The following is a 16,751-nucleotide window of genomic DNA, read 5'->3' as shown; positions in this document are numbered from 1 at the left end:
CAGAATGATTTTTAGTTATTATTGTGCCCACTTTGATATATTTAAGAAGTCAATTCATTTAACTTAGAGTAAAGAGTTGCAATGATGTTCATAGTTCACTGTTTTTGGGGCGTGTGCGTGTCTTTCCACACAGAGAAACGGAGGCTGGAGTTAATCCCAGAGGATCTCTGCAAACAGTACACCCAGCTGTTACAGGACACACTCCTGCCAGACCTGCACAAGAACCTGGAAGACTTCAGGTAGCAGCCACACAGCTGTACAATCAATCTTACAAGTCAAGTCAATTTTATTTTGTAAAGCCCAATATCACAAATCACAAATTTGGCTCAAGGGGGCTTTACGGTCTGTACAGCAATCCAACATCTTCTGTCCTCAGACCATCGGTTCAAATCGATTCAAAACTCCCTGAAGAAAAACCCTTTAACAGGATCTGTTGTCAGCAAGTCCCTGTAAACGATGTTATTTATGTTCTTGTGTTATGTGTGTGCAGACAGAAGCGCAGTATGGGTCTGACTCTGGCTGAAGACGAGTTGTCTAAGCTGGACTCAGAGCAAGGAAAAGACCAGCAGAACATGGAGAAGGAATGTTCCTGTGCTGAACACATCCTCTCCAAGATAGAAGATATCCTGTGAGTCCCAGTCCGTGAGCACACAAACACACACCTAAACACAAGTACACCTGTATATTCAGTTCCTATATTCCTTGTGCAATTGCGTGTGTGTGTGCTCAACCTGAGTTACATGTTGCAGGTTGACTTCACAGCCCACAGAAGAGGAGAAGTGGTGAGATGAGGGAGTTTTTTTTTTTTATGTTTTACATCATCAATCAGCTGCAGGACAATCAATGCAATGTCTGTTTCTGGAGAAGTGATTTAGTTTCTGTTCACTTTTTTTTATTTTAATTACAACTATGAATCATTGTGGATAAAAGCTTTCTCATTGCCTTTAGAGTTTAATCTCATTTTAACTAAAGTGCATGAAAATGAGTCTTATATATGTAAAAAAAAAGTGTGTTTGTAATGTAGAAATTACAATATGTGTGTATAATAATGGTAGAGAATAATAATACTGTATTCCACTATTATGATCATTATTATTAGCAGTAGTAATAGTATTAGGATTATTAATAAATGCTTATATAACACAGTTGAACTCTACAGGTTTATAAATATGGCCATAAATAACAATCTGCTTCTTTTTCTTGACCGTGTGTCCCGTCGTGTCGCAGCCAAACGATGCAGTATGTGATTCTCACCTATATGAAGCACCTCGGGGTGAAAGTGAAGGAGCCTCGTGGCCTCGAACATAAACGAGCGCGTATTAATTTCCTGCCCAAGATAAAGGTGCGACCCCTTCGTCAGAAACACTCACACAAATCTATCTATATACATACATAATACACTGGGTGATACGGTTCATCAGTATCTGAATATATACTAATATTTTTCCTATATTGTCACAACATGGCAAATATGTGCACTATATAAAACAATCAAAGCTGTTGCATAAAATCTCATGATCCGTCGTTATGTGTTACATCAGATATAATGTGTCACATGTGGAATTAGCTCATTTTGTCTTTTTTTGTAACTGCAGTTTGTTTGGAATGAACACCTGTGCTTTTAATGGCTTTACGGTCTGTTTTGATCACGATGTCCTTCGAGTAAACATCTAAAAGAGAAATGTGTGTTATTTTAACAAGCAGAAGAGTATCAAGCCTGAGAAGGAGGGTGAAGAGAAGGTGAAAAAGCCTCGGTTTCCCAACATCCTCGGCCCTCCTCGGCGTCTGAGCAGAGTGGATTCAACGTCAGGTGAGGAGAAAACTACAATTTAACCCCCTTAAGTTTATTGTTCTTAAACATTACAGAGGCTGAATGAGGTGTAGTACAGCATACTAGTGCTGTAAAAATGAATTTTAACATTTTAACTAGAGACAGGAAAGAGGTGTTCAGCAATGATCGTGTCATATCTGCTGTGTGTATCTGACATAGATGTTATCAGTGTGTGTGTTCTTATCCGCGTTTTTACTACCATTGTTTGTGTGCAGTCGGTAAAGCCGTGGAGCTGAACAAGCAGCGCTCACCAAAGCAGCTCCCTCAGTCGGCCTTCGGCATCCCCGAGCAGTCCGACTCTTCTGTCTCGATTTCCGGACGGAGCCGTGGAAATCAGCTCAGTGAAAGCTCGGACGCGGGCGCCCATGTTTCGCCTTCTACCACCTCCCCTATACACAGCTCCCCCACTGGTCAGGCCTCAGATACTAGCGGACAAGACTCAGACTCCAGTAAGATATCCCAGTTTCTCTGCCCCTCCACAGAAAACTCACTGCACACGTTTGATCACTTGTACTCAGTTTAATAACGATTTACAAGGTTTTTTGGTTCTTTAACAGTGAGACTTTATGATCTGAAGCTCCATAAGAGTTCCTCAAATGTAAGAACTTTGTAGTGATTTTTACCCGAGGGGACAAGATATTTAAAAAAAGATTCATTATATTATATTATATAATTATTTTACATTAATGACAGTAGTTTTTTTTATGCTTATGACCATTTGTCACAGGTTGCATGTCTATCATTTGTGAACAGTCCAGTCTAAGATTGATTATCTCTTCTCAGATTGTTTCATTTGAATAATTTTTTAAAGTATTTCACAATATATGCTTTTGTGTAGCAGAAGTTATTTATTATTTCTTATTTTACCTGGGTGATCATCTTGTGACCCCTGCACCTACTGACATAGGTGATACCACTGTTAAAATACCATGAAGTAGTGGGAGTATCAATAGGAACACTATGAAAATAAACTATTAAGTAGAGCAGATGCACTGAAAGTTACACTAGGAATATCATAGCTGTAACGTAGCAATACCAAAGGACAAATCATTAGAGTCATTAGTTTTTATGAACTATAGTAAAGTTACTACAGATGTACTGAAAACAGATGAATAAAAACAGTGTGGTGATAAACCAAAGACAGAAATGAAAATACATTCATTTTTGCATGAACTCTAGAATAGCAGCCCGGTGTTCATCTTTGTCTCCATTATTGCACCATTCTCTCCTTTACTCTACAGACGTCTCCCCGTTTCCCATCCAGCCCAGACTGGGCGAGGGTCTGCAGTCTGGCGACCATCAGGACGGCGTATCCAGTCCGACCAGCACTCAGTTTGACTTCAGCCCCTCCAACCTGGAGCAGTTACAGGAGGAAGACCAGGAGACTTTCAGGTGTTTACAGAGTTTGGAGTTAAGCTCATACTGACATCATACTAAATGCTGCACAATTTAAATTACTCTGATAATTTCTACCTAACAAATAATGTACATTAACAGCACCTCAGACCCATTGAAGAATGTTTTACACAACAGTACAACAGAAGGCAAAGCAATTACACATAACGCATCATTTATATGGACTGTAGACTTCCACTCTTGTTAATTTTCTACTATATCTGGCTGGATTGAGCTCGTCTGTCTATTATCAGGACTCTGGTTTACGTGACAAGCAGGGATGGAACATGAATTGGTGCAAACTGACTTGTGTTCTCTGTAGTTATTTGTGTGAATGATAGAAAACTTTATGTGAGTGCGTTAACAACTCACACATCACAAGAGGAATCAACAGAAGACTAATACAGTTTAAACCATTAAGCCTATAAAATGTAAGAAAATTGTGAAAAATGCCCCTCACCATTTCCTAAACCACCAGGTGGCGTCTTCAAATTGCTTGTTTTGTGCAATCAACAATCCGAAACCCAAAGATATTCAGTTAGCTGTCACATAGGACAAATAAAAGCTACACATGCTCACATCTGACAAGCTGAAGCCAGCAATTCTTTATTCTATTTTTGCTTTAAATATAAATAGTTGCAGCCAGCCAGCTCTAAATTTATGGTTGTCTCAGGATAAAATATTTATAACAAAGATAAAACATATTGTATATAATGGAGATGGAACACTATTTGGACTTTTTAATGCAATAAATAAAGATCAGCATGATGCATTTCTTAGTTATCTTTTTAAAAATCCTCCCTCGCCGTGTCTTCGACCTGCAGTAGGATGGAGGCTCAGTGTCCGGTGAGCTCAGCTGACATCCAGAGTGAAGACGACCAGGGAGGTGAGGCGGAGTGTGAAGAAAACCTTCCGAACTGGCAGAGTCTGGTCAGCCGAGGCGTCCTGGCGAGCCTGACGCCGCAGGAGATCAAAAGGCAGGAAGTCATCAATGGTGAGTCACCAACAACTCACATTGAATCTCTGAATATGACATGACATGAAAACGATCGAAAGTACAGCACATACAGCGTATCTGTCCCTCATCCCTCAGAGCTGTTCTACACTGAGCGCGCCCACTTGCGGATGCTGAAGGTGTTGGACTGTGTTTTCTATCAGAGGTTGAGCAAAGACGGTGTCCTCCCCTCAGAAGATATCAAACACATCTTTACGAACCTGGAGGAAATCATTCAGCTGCATGGTAATCTCATTCACACACACTACCGCCCTGCAGAGAATTCAGCAACTGTATTTGCAAAAAAAAAAAACCAAACATTTGTAACCTTAACAATGCCAATAAAATATTTTGTTGCTGCTATTATCTTTTATTTCTTGCATTGACTAGACACAAACAAGTCAGAAATCACAATGTCATCACAAGTTCTAGCCGTAAACGGACAGGTTGATAGCCGACGCAGAACAGGGAATCCATGCTGAAGAAGACAATGACAGGAAACAGCTGGAGTCAGTATAAATGTTCTGCCACTAAAAAAGTTTCCAACAATAGCAAAATTTGCACAAGAGTTGGAATAAACTTTAGGAATAAAGACCTATTGCACAATCTCCACAGTGTGTCATCAGTGCCTCTGGGCTGAAACGTTCTTTCTGTCAGTCACTGAGCTAATGAGGCGCTTTAAGGCATTATGTAGGTCATTATAAGTACATTAGGACATATTGCCAATTACTATTAGGATGTTAAGCGCTTAAATTATGTCTGGCTCGATAATAGAAAGTTTTGTAATGCTGATGAATTGTTTTTATTTCAAATAAGTGGTCTTTATTGTTTTGTTGTTAATGAGTAAATGATTGGTGCACAGCAAAATGTGATGAGTGACTATACTAATTGTTAATGACAACAACAAGATATTAAATGTTTATTGTGCTCCGCAGTTTCTGTTACAGAGCAAATAACAGCGATCAGGAAGAGGAGCGAGACGTCGGTGATCGGTCAGATAGGAGATGATCTTCTGGCATGGGTAAGACTAGTTTCAATCCATGCAGGAGACTCTACATATATTTATAGAAATGTTGGCATCCAAAGGCAGCTGTGAAAGCCCTTTGTCATGGGAGGGTTATGTTAAGATTACCAGATCCTAATTTTAACCTAAAATGAACCAAAACCCTGTTTCAGTATCCAAGGAAGTGGACAGAAACTCGTCATAAAAATGAGCTGCAATCTATGAGTTCACATTCTCTGTAGGTCTCACATTTTCACTCAGTATTTACTTCCAGTCACATCCACCTTGCCTTTTTTTTTTTTTTTTTTTTTTTTTGGATCGCCGTTAAAATACTCAACATTTCCTGCAAATGTTTGGCATTAAATAAAAACCTACCAGGAAAGGGAGGGATTTTGAGCTGCTGGAAGTATTTTAATGTGACATATCTGTGTGCAATGAAGTTGAGTTTATGATCAAGGAAAAAAAAATATTGAACAAAAGCAATATTTGTGCCAGAAAAGAGAAACTAAGAGCAGCACAGATGGATTTAAGGCTGAAGAAATACACGTTATCATGAATTTATCAAGACGACAGGTAGACACGGATGAAGAGTAGATCCAAAACAGGGAGGCCTCCTATTAAATTATTATAAAATGTATTTATAAAACAGGGAAAATTCAGCATGAATGCCTTTTTCTGATATGAGCCTGTTTTTAATAAATTCCATTGCTCTCTCTGGAGTTGAGGTAATTAAAGGCTTTGGACAGTATTTGAGGATTTACAGTACATCCAGTGAAAAAATACAATATAAAAAGGCCAAATACTTTTTTTTTTTTATCATCACTGCATCTTTTCTCTGATCAAAACTGTCTCCAAAGTTGTTTCAATTGGAGTTAATTTAAGAAGCTATAACTTCATATCGTGAAAAGTTTGCTCTTACTTACTGATGTTGAATCTAAAGGGTTGCACTTCAATCAAACACATGATTCACATCGGACATGTAAGGTGGTTCGGGTCGCTCTGGATTAGAGTATTAGCTACAGTAAATAACCTCTAATTTAAATGTCCTGCGTCTTTGTGTTGATTCCAGTTCAGCGGCGAGGAAGAGGAGAAGATAAGAGGAGCGGTGGGAACTTTCTGTAGTAACCAGCCCTCCGCACTGGAGCTCATCAAAACCAGAAAGAAGAAAGACCATAGGTTCATTTTATTCATGCAGGTCAGCACAACAGAATACAGCACAGTTTACTTCTAGGAGTGGAGTTTATTTTTGACAAGACAGTGAAAAACATAGATCAGGTAAAGAGGGTACTGAAGTTTAAGGTGTTGACCGTGCTCATTTTCTTTCTTCAGGAGGCCGAGAGTAACCGTCTGTGTCGCAGGCTGCAGCTTAAAGACATCATTCCTGTGGAAATGCAGAGAGTGACAAAGTACCCACTCCTGCTGGACAATATTGCCAAGTACACAGGTATAAATAAACATGGCTGCCAACCATTGTGCTCATGATATTTCTCATAGAGTGGTTGATTCAAGACGGAGAATGACATATTTTGTTGTGTTCATCGAGCGAACTCTTTTGTTTATCTTCTCACAGAGGATGGTGAGGAGAGGGAAAAGGTGAAGAAAGCTGGAGAATGTTGCAAAAAGATCCTCAACCACGTCAACCAAGCTGTCAAAGAAGCTGAGAACAAACAGGTACAGACGTTCGAATGAGAGTAAAGTATCTGTCAGTTTAGGTTAGAGACAAATATTTTGTTCACCTTGTTAACATACATGAGGGAGGGGGGGGGGGGCAAAATATGAGGAACACTTTTCAATATAACACACCAACACCACCCACTACAACCTCAATAATAAACATAAAGTAGAATTATCACCTTTCTGACAATATCAACAAAAACTGAAAATGTACAAGCTTCATAAAAATAGAATTTATGGCAGAGCTGTTGTAATGGATTGCATTAGATTGCACAGTGTGTTCCTAATAAAGTGCTTGGTGAGTGTACACACTCTGTTTATCTAAAAGCAACTTAACACCAGCTGAAAATGGTGTTTTTGTAAACCTCCAGTGGCTGAAAAGTGTTTGCTGTGTTGTTTCTCAACAGAGGCTCGAGGAGTATCAGAGACGGTTGGACGTCTTGTCGCTAAAACCGAGTGAAAACCCCGTCGTCCTCGAGCTGAAGGTAGGAAACTAGTGTTTTCAGGGTAAGGAGCTCAACATAATATGCTGTACAACTGCAGTTGCAACTTTTTATTGTACACTATGGATCCATATCCAGTCGTGGGCGGTGGTGAGGTGCTCTAGTTTTTAATGAAGCTGTCCTGTCTGTTGTGTTTTTATTGAATGTTTATTCTTTTCCTGCAGAATCTGGACCTGACCAAGAGGAAGATGGTACATGAAGGACCTCTCTCCTGGAAAGTCAATAAAGACAAGACAATTGGTACACACACACACACACACCCACACACCCACACACACATACACAGAAAATATTACCTACTGCAACAGTAATTTAGTTAATATGAGCAGTATGTGTATTTGTTACATAATGAAATGAGCTGAAACAGATGGCTGCCTGAGAAAAACATATAAATTAAAACCATTACAGCGCAAGAAGTCAGGTTTGGTTTTCTTCTCTTCCTTATATGCACGTACAGTTTTATATCACCAGTGTCTTTTCTTTCAGAGCTGTACACGATCCTCCTGGAGGACATCCTGGTTTTACTGCAGAAACAGGACGAGCGCCTGATCCTCAAATTCCACGGCAAGAATCTGGCCAGCGCCACCGACACCAAGAACATCTTCAGCCCCATCATCAAACTCAACACTGTCTTAGTTCGTCCAGTAGCGACCGGTGAGAAGTGCAGTCTCTCCACCGATATTTCCACTGTTGTGTTTAGCATTTTGCACGGATTAGTGAATCAGTCCAAGTTACTCGCTTGCCGTGAATCGGTCAATGACTTCAGTCCACACTAAAATATCTCAACAACTATTGGATGGGTTGCCATTTCATTTCATACAAACATTCATGGTCTCCGGCAGATGAACCCCGGTGATTTTGGTGGTTCCCTAATATCGAGCACTGCTATTAGATTGACAGTTTTGATTTTGAGTGAAATATTCTAACAACTATTGCTGACAAATACTGAAATTTAGGATGAAACTTTGCCCCAGAGATGACTTATTATCTAGCGCTACCATCAGGTGAAAGAAACAGACATTCATGGTTCCTTGACTGTTTATACTTAAGACTAAAGAAAGAAAAGGTTTTAGTTTAAATGTCTCTGCATTATTGGGTGGTTTTCAGACATTCTCAGTCAGGATGAATTGTGATCTCTTTAATTTCCACAATTAGTGCCATCATCAGGTCAAAATTACATTTGTCTGATACTTTGGTTTATGACCAAATACCTGCAAAACTAATAACATTTCCATCATCCTTAGCTGTACTTTATTCTTAGTGCTAATAAGCAAATGTTTGCATGCTAACACACTCAACAAAAGTGGTGAAATACTAAACATGAGCATATTATCATTATTAATGTGAGAAATAGACAGTTGTAGTCAGTTTTAGTGTTTAGTAGAGCCCACAGAGCTGCTAGTGTGGCTCTTAGTCTTGTATGATGTCATTTTGTTTAATGTATGTGCATTAATTCCTGTGTATACGGTGTACATTATAAGTATTATGCATGTATTTGTAAATATTATGTCATGCATTATAATTATTGTTTGAATTTTTGTCCTCATCAGACAACAAGTCTTTCTTCGTGCTGTCCATGTCGGAGAACGGGGCTCAGATCTACGAGCTGACGGCTCAGACGGTGTCCGATCAGAGAACGTAAGTCTTGCGCTGCAAACATGGCAACATGTGATCTGTGTCCTCCATCTCATCCTGCTGTATCGCCTCCGTTCATCCAGGTGGCAGCGTCTGATCACGCAACGCGCTGACGCCATGAAGGCCAAACCTCACAACAGCGACACGTCTCCAGCACCGTCTGAGTGAGTCCACTAATGCAGCCACTCGCTCGCTCACTGGTGTTGTTGTTTGATTATTTCATTGTTTCTTATGTAAATGTGTTTCAGTGCTGAGCGGGATGCTATTGAGATCATCAACCGTGGGATGCCCAAGTCCAGCAAAGATGCTAATGGCACAGCAAGTGGAAGTATCCATTCTTCAGGTAGCTGTGGTGCAATAAATGTTTATGTTAGTTTATTAATTACCGTCATTTGTTAAATTAAATGACAACTACTTTGATAATTTGTTTCATACAGTTTATTAAGCCAAAATGCCCATCCTTCACTGGTTTCAGCTTCTTAATTGTGAAGATTTGCAGCTTTTCTCTGTTTTATATCATTGTAAACATAATATCTTTAGGTTTTGAACTGTTGTTCGGACAAAACAAACAATTTGAAGTCGGCACTTTGAGTTGTGGGGAACTGTGACGGGCATTTTTCACTGTTTTCTGACAACAAAGGATGCAATTTTCCATTGGAATTAATAAAGTACTCTAACTGTTTTATATATAGACTAATTAATAATGAAAAGTTTTTCACCTAGTTTACATTGTGTCAGTTGATCATCAAGAGGTTCAACATCAACACAAACTTTGTTAACTATGTTTAACTATGTAAACTATGTTTCTATCTAACGTACATTATTAGCTTTTAAATTCAAATTCAAATTGAAGCCAGATAAAGATGTTGCTTCTTCTCCAGACATTCAAGCCCCACCGAGTCTCAACCCTTTCGATGGCATGAAGTCAGAAGATGAGGAAGAGGAGCTGTCCGTGGCTAACAGACAGGGGGAGGAGGAGGATGATGAGGTCGATGAAGAAGAACTAGAGGCTTTCCTGGACGGGCAGTTGGGAGACACACTGCCCTTCCTGCCGGAAGGGTCGCGCCAAGGCATCGCCATTGAAAACCAGGAGCACAACGTATTCGGCCTACCCGCTTCCAAAGCTGAAGATGCTCTTAAGACATGTAAGTTGCATGTTAAAGGGTCATTTCACGCAAATAATAAAAAAACATATTTTCCTCATTTACCTCTCGTGGCATCTAGCCATTCAGTTTTTTCTTCCCAAGTTTTGAGATATCTGACGCTGAGATCTCTGTCTCTTTCCCCAGATTGTATTCTTGGCAGAGAGAAAAAGCTGAAATAAAACATTTCTTTCTGTTCTAGTGGAGACGCTGAAGCAGGTTCTTTCCAACCACATGATGAGCAGAGAGGCGGAGGAGGAGAAAGAGGAGACTGAGGAGAATAAACCAAGTGGGGCTCCTGGCTGTCAGTTGAGCGCCTCTTTGCCAGGGAGCCCAGAGGGGCCTTCTGCTGCGTGTGATGAAAGCCGAGCGTCTGCAAGTTCACAAAAAGACTCTCAACAGTCATCTGGACACACAGGACTGTCTGAGACAACTGAACGCAACGGTGAGGGAGCCGTAAGAGTTTTCTGTGTGGATCTTTGGCTACTATAGTGACGGCAGTGTGAGTTTCTTGTCAACAAAAAAAAAAAATCGTTCACCCCTTCCACCTGCTCTTCCTCTCCATCCAGGTGGTTTTGTGGTTCTGGATTTTGGTGGGACGTCTGAGGAGAGCAGCACTGATGATGACGGGGGAGTAGGAGGTGACGTGGGGATCGACATGAGGAAACTGCTGTCCTCCTCCTCGCAGACAGGGGCCGGCGGCGGCGGCCCCAACCTCAGCCGGCAGCTTATGACCCACCTGCGTCTCCTACAGGCTGACCTGCAGTATCTGAAGGTACTAGGGGTGTGCCCGAATACAAATACATTATTTGGTAAAGCACAAATAGTGGGATTTATACGAATATTTGTTTCATACAAATATTTAAAAAATTATTTGTCGGGGGTGTTCCCCAGAGATAAAGCTGAGCTACTGACACAAGCAAAGTGCTCCAAAGGGACTCTCCATAACCTGTTGTTCCACTTCTCCTTTCCACAAAGTTAGGTTGTAAAAAATAGGCAATAATGAAAAGTGCACAGCAATAATTGCCTTTGAAGTTCCTCCCTACACGTTACATGATGAGCTGTCTCTGTGTTATGGGTGTATAAATAGGTAGAGGTGATTAGTAAAGTTTTAGCTCAGTAATCAGCACAGTCGTCTATGATCTGGGAGACTCCAGTTCAAGACCCGATGTGGGGACCTCCTTCATAAGGTAGTTTATTCATGAACACTTATTGTAACACTTTAATTTTCTAAAATTAAAAGTGTCATAAAAACAAAAACAGGATTTTTAAGCCTCTTTCCACTTTTATTTGAATACAAATACAGATACAAATAATTTTGCTGCCTCAACAAATACAAATACAAATACTGTGCTCTCTGCACATCCCTAGAGGGTACTGAACACTTTACTGACAGCCAGCCTCGGTTACACCGTCAGTGGAAAAGTCACAAACTCCACAAGTGTTGGGATATCCTAGATGGAAGAAGTTGATCATTGACCAGACAAGTAAAAAAGCACAAAATGGTTGTTTTTTGGCTGCAAGAGTAGGGACTGAATGCTGGAAATTGAGATCCCAGTATTTCCCATGAATTCTCACCCAAATTTCCTCAGACAAATACCTGCAGGATCGCGGCACCTGTGTGTTCTCATACTGAATAACATAGTATGAACTGAAACAAAGACGCCTTCTCTAGACCATATTGATGCAACCATGCAATTACTGTTTAAGATGTAGTTCAAGTCTAAAATTCTGTTGTGACAGTAATGTAACCGGATCAACATTTCACCTGCAGGGGCGTCTAGTTCATGCTGAATTAGTAATGTATAGTTCAGCTGGGTGGAAAAGATGAATGCTCATATAATGACTTGAATGTCAATGATGATGCCATGCTGGAAAACTGAGGATCAGATGATTCAGTATTGTTGGCATTTTGATTTTCCACTTCAAACATAGGGTACTAGTAAAAATATTTCCACATAATCTAACAAATATGAAAGACTAACATCAGAAAATAAGAGTAAATGTCATTATATGATTGATTATATGCTGTTAATGCAGTTAATTAAATTCACTTCAAGACACCAGTATATGATGAAGACCAGCAAATGTATCAATAAGATGGTTTTAACTGGATTCCCCCACCAAACAACTTAGTTGACTTTAACAATTGTAGCCAACAACCCAATTTATCAATAATACTTTCAACTAAATACAGTAAGGACCTAGTATTGACAAGCCCAAGCAGACAGATATACAGTATCAATATGACTGTCAGACCACTGTTGGTTTAAAGTGTAATATTAGCATTTTACTATCAACCTACTGAAGTTAAAGACCTCTAACGCCATGGCTTTGTGTGGCAATCAGCATATGTGTGTGTTAGAGAGTTTCCAGTCAAAATTTCCGATCACATAAATCTATATCAAGAGAATATTGTTTACATTTTGCCTCATTCACCTGTCGATTCCTGCGTTTTGTGCTCCACATTTATACAGCACCAGTCAAAGGTTTAGACACACTTTCTCATTCAAGTGAACAGGAAGGTGTGTCCAAACCTTTGACTGGTGCTATATTTGGCTGATCTGTGGACCACAGTGAGTTTTGTTGTCATGATCTATTTCCAGGAGGTGGAGATGAAGTACAACGAGCTGAGACAAACACTGCCTGACGTGGCTACTGACTCAGACGACAACAACGGTGTGTTTCCAATGTCTCTGTCACGCCGAACTTCACATGCGCATCAATCTTTTTCACATTTATAGTAAATCTCTAACAGTCCGTCTCTGATGTTTTTCAGATGGGATTCAGTGATGACAGACTTCCTGTTGTCTCGGTCGTGTGAGCCACGTTTCATGTTACTCCGTGATCACATTCATCTGGACGAATCCTCGACCACTTATTATTGTTGTCGCCAATAATGGAGGCTTAACGCCTATATGACAATCAGTGGAAGACTTATCATCATCGTTATAAGGGATGTTCCACTATAAACTCAAAATCCTTCAAGAGAGGAGACACTACGGAATAAGCCGAGGACATTCCAGTCACGTTTTGCTATAATAATAATCAACTGCATAAATTATCTTAAACACTGGAGATATGGAACGGAAAAGGGTAAGTCAAGTGTGTGAAGTCACACACCTGATGAGAAGCATTCAGAAATGAAAGAAGACATGAGGACTGTGACAGTAGGTTATTCTTCAGGACTCAGAGCACTGCTGTAAGCTTGATATAAAAGTCTGCAATAAGAAATAAGAGATAGCCTCTATATATTCAGCCAAACACTTAATGTTTTCACGATTTTTTTTTTAAACTGTGCTGAATAGCAACCCCCCCCCCCCCCCAAATGCCAGAATTTCCTCCTGCCACACTGACACTGTTTCAGAAATTCAGGATGGTTCACAAAAAATGTACAATAAGCTTTAAAACCATTCCTTCCATCCTTAAATTTCTCCAAAGGACTTTTTATGTTTGTCTTTAGCCTTTCTTTGTATAAGTAAAACACAACCAACAAATCTAAAGCTCACTAATTAACATGCCGTATTTGGTTTGTTTAATTTAGGGGTAGTTATGTGCTGGAACTATTTCTTGACAGCTGGATGCAGTGTTTGTGTGCAGCTTCTTGTTGTCACACTGAGGTTGGAAAGTTTGGTACCTTCATATCTGTACAGAGAATGAAACTTGAGCTCACAGACCATATATGCTAACCCATGCTATAGCTAAAGAATGGATAAACTGTTGTTTGTCAAGAAATAAGAAAACCACATTTTGTTTTAACATTTCTTTTACTGTAAAGATTAAACAAATGATATACAGTGTGTAAATTAGTGAGCTTTAAAAGTGTTGGTAGGCTTGAACTTTGTACGGACCCAGGCTAACTGTTTCCCCCCTGCTTCCAGTCTTTATGCTAAGCTAGGCTAATCATGGCCTGAAGCCAGCTCCATACTGAACGCACATACATGATATTCATATCAATTTTCTCATCTCTCCTTGAAAAAGAAAGCACGTTATCATACTTCTCAAAATTGTGAACCACTCCTTTAAAGAGAAACTTAACACCAGGTTGAAAAGCAGTGACCTTCTGTGACCTCTGAACACACCCAGTGTCACTGGTAACCCCATCCAACAGTGATGTCACAGGGTCCTGGAGTACACCACTGCAGCAAGGGGTGTTAAGTCACTCTTTAAGCACCTGAAATTAAAACCACTTAAAATGATAATAAGAGGTGTATGTATGTCAAATCCACATTTCTTGTTCATGTTTGGAACCTGAAGATCATTTCTTTAGGGAAAGGCCACTAAAAAGTAATTGTCCTACTTGCAAAGCTGCATCTTCTTACCGTTACAGTAGCCTACTTTTTATGCATCAGCTGACTTAAAAGTCCTAGATTTTAAACTTCCTATAGCACTTGAATGTAGCATGATACAGCATATAAATTAAAATGGTCTAATGAGGAAAACCTTGATCCAGACGACTACAAAAATCAAATCCACTGGATTTCAGCCAAATCCAAAATGTCTCGCTAACACATAAACAAACAAAACAGACAACTCGGGGGGAAAACAGAGGCTCCTTGACATGTTTGTGTTTTAAATAATCTCTCAAATTGACTTTGGCACTGCGTGGTAAGCAAACAGACTTTGCAAATACTGAAACGATGCACTCTTAATCAAAAGTTCATTTTACTGAAGCACAGCAACAAATTTGAAAGGAATTATTCACAGTGTGTGTTACTGGGGTGTTTTCCCAATGCTGCATGCAACTGAGAGCACATCACACCATATATACTAATAGATACTTCAGAATGTGTGCACATGTGAATTTAATGAATTGAACTTTATTGTAGGATTTATTCTCCATGTGTATTGCAGAGGTTTTTTCTCACTGACACTGGCCTCCATAATAGTGTGCACAGCGAGGTGAATGACTAACCTGAGTGCAGTTTTTCACCTCTTTTGTACATCCTCAGCACTGAACTGATTTAATGTTTATTCCCCTGAAATATCGTAATGGAGAGTGTGTGTGTGTGTGTGTGTGTTATTATCCCTGATTGGAGGTTTTTCTTCAGGATCCTTTCAGGCTCTGCAGCAGGCTACTCATGAAAGTGGTCTTCAACTTGTAACCAACCACAGAATTGTTGTATGTTTAATCTGCAGGTGTTTGCTATAGTAAATCCTTTAGGCACAAGCTGCAACAATTCACTCATCAGACCTTCGCACTTTCACGGTTGGACTGAAAAGACTAAAATATTCGCCGGCCAAAAGACTGCAAAGATGAAGTTATGGCTTTGATTTTCAGACAAAATATAAGAAAAAAGTTTATGTAAACAGAAAGGACTGTTTTCATTGTAAAGGAATATAATGTACGATTATGACTGTATATCAAAGGTTTTGTTTTATTTGCCCTGTTTTTTTACACCATGCAATCATGTCATGTTTTAACACAAACTACTTAAAAAGAGGGTAAAGTATCCATGCAATATTAATCCGTTGTATAAATGTATTAACCCTGTTAACGTGTTTGCTGAGAGGAGATTTAAAGCTGACCTGTTGTTAAAAATGAAGGGAAAGGCTGAAAAAAGTGTCATTTTATTTTAATTGATTTTGTGATGAGTGAGATTTATTGACGTCATCTTATTCATCTGAAAACCTGTTGAAGGGCCCCGCCAACAATGATAGTAAACGTCGGTTCCTCTTAAAAACAAACAACAACGGCACCTTTCTAGATTTCTCACCAACATCGAGTCATTGGTTTTGTGTGCTAACGTTCAAAGGAGTGGTTGGCAAACAGCGGCCTGTGGGCCAAATCTGGCCCTCTAACTAAAATATTTGCATCAAATCTTTTACAATATTCTATAAAAATCTACAGTAGATAACAATACAAACACAGAGACCATTTAAATCCCATAAATATGATCTGTTAACTTCTTATAAACGTAGGAGATGCATAACACAGATACATAATTCGACTGGAACAGATTTGTGTCAATAACAGTACCTTCCTTCAATCACCAATGACGCAGGACACTGTTTATTGTGTGAAGATAAGCTATCAATTACATTTCTAATCTCATGTATGTTCATGTTTATGAGTAATTTTTTGCCAAATCACTATCAACATAAGATGTCACGGCAACGATGACATCTGCTCCTCAGATACAACCCTAAAACTGTTTATAAGTCCCTTTTATTCTCGAAATTAATTAAAAGACATAAACAAACCAAACATATGAAAAAATATTGGTTTGTGTTTTCACTGTGAAACTTCAGCTCCCCAATAAATAGTGCTGAAAAAACTGGTCCATAGTCGACCCCTAATTGCTGACCTCTGGTTTAAAGGATCAGGCTGCTGCTTTTCTATATTCAAACAAATCCCATAGAAAGACCAAAACCAACAAAACATTAATCTGTCTTTCATTCACTGCCTGTGGCCACATTTGGTTCCTACTGAAGACATAAATCTTTTAAAAATGTTACCCAAACAGGAATAAATAGTGTAAATAGTGTTTTCAGATGTGTTTTAATACATACAGTATTTAGTGCTCTAATCTAGTGCAGTGGTTCCCAATCTGGGTGTCGGAACTCCTCAAGG

General features: G+C 39.4%; 1 protein-coding gene across 2 annotated transcripts in view; it reads left to right on the top strand.

Annotated features, from left to right (window-relative positions):
• LOC122995088 (rho guanine nucleotide exchange factor 12-like) overlaps window positions 1-16,008 on the top strand; it is a 44,645-nt gene extending 28,637 nt beyond the window's left edge. For both annotated transcript variants that reach the window (XM_044370084.1, XM_044370083.1), the window contains 24 exons: window positions 134-239; window positions 491-628; window positions 750-782; window positions 1,228-1,342; window positions 1,705-1,810; window positions 2,047-2,280; window positions 3,073-3,223; window positions 4,051-4,220; window positions 4,320-4,466; window positions 5,156-5,241; window positions 6,293-6,418; window positions 6,553-6,667; window positions 6,794-6,894; window positions 7,305-7,382; window positions 7,565-7,640; window positions 7,887-8,054; window positions 8,951-9,038; window positions 9,119-9,199; window positions 9,284-9,378; window positions 9,917-10,180; window positions 10,380-10,622; window positions 10,747-10,952; window positions 12,784-12,856; window positions 12,957-16,008. In XM_044370084.1, coding sequence (XP_044226019.1) covers window positions 134-239; window positions 491-628; window positions 750-782; window positions 1,228-1,342; window positions 1,705-1,810; window positions 2,047-2,280; window positions 3,073-3,223; window positions 4,051-4,220; window positions 4,320-4,466; window positions 5,156-5,241; window positions 6,293-6,418; window positions 6,553-6,667; window positions 6,794-6,894; window positions 7,305-7,382; window positions 7,565-7,640; window positions 7,887-8,054; window positions 8,951-9,038; window positions 9,119-9,199; window positions 9,284-9,378; window positions 9,917-10,180; window positions 10,380-10,622; window positions 10,747-10,952; window positions 12,784-12,856; window positions 12,957-12,970 — 3,014 coding nt within the window. In that variant the 3' untranslated portion in view covers window positions 12,971-16,008. The remainder of the gene's footprint in view (window positions 1-133; window positions 240-490; window positions 629-749; window positions 783-1,227; window positions 1,343-1,704; window positions 1,811-2,046; window positions 2,281-3,072; window positions 3,224-4,050; window positions 4,221-4,319; window positions 4,467-5,155; window positions 5,242-6,292; window positions 6,419-6,552; window positions 6,668-6,793; window positions 6,895-7,304; window positions 7,383-7,564; window positions 7,641-7,886; window positions 8,055-8,950; window positions 9,039-9,118; window positions 9,200-9,283; window positions 9,379-9,916; window positions 10,181-10,379; window positions 10,623-10,746; window positions 10,953-12,783; window positions 12,857-12,956) is intronic.
• The last annotated feature ends 743 nt before the right edge of the window (window positions 16,009-16,751 follow it).

The sequence above is a fragment of the Thunnus albacares genome, chromosome 13, assembly GCF_914725855.1.
Source record: "Thunnus albacares chromosome 13, fThuAlb1.1, whole genome shotgun sequence".
In the NCBI taxonomy this organism is placed as follows: domain Eukaryota; kingdom Metazoa; phylum Chordata; class Actinopteri; order Scombriformes; family Scombridae; genus Thunnus; species Thunnus albacares.
Note: the sequence above shows the minus strand (reverse complement) of the source record. Positions and strands in the feature narration are given on the sequence as shown.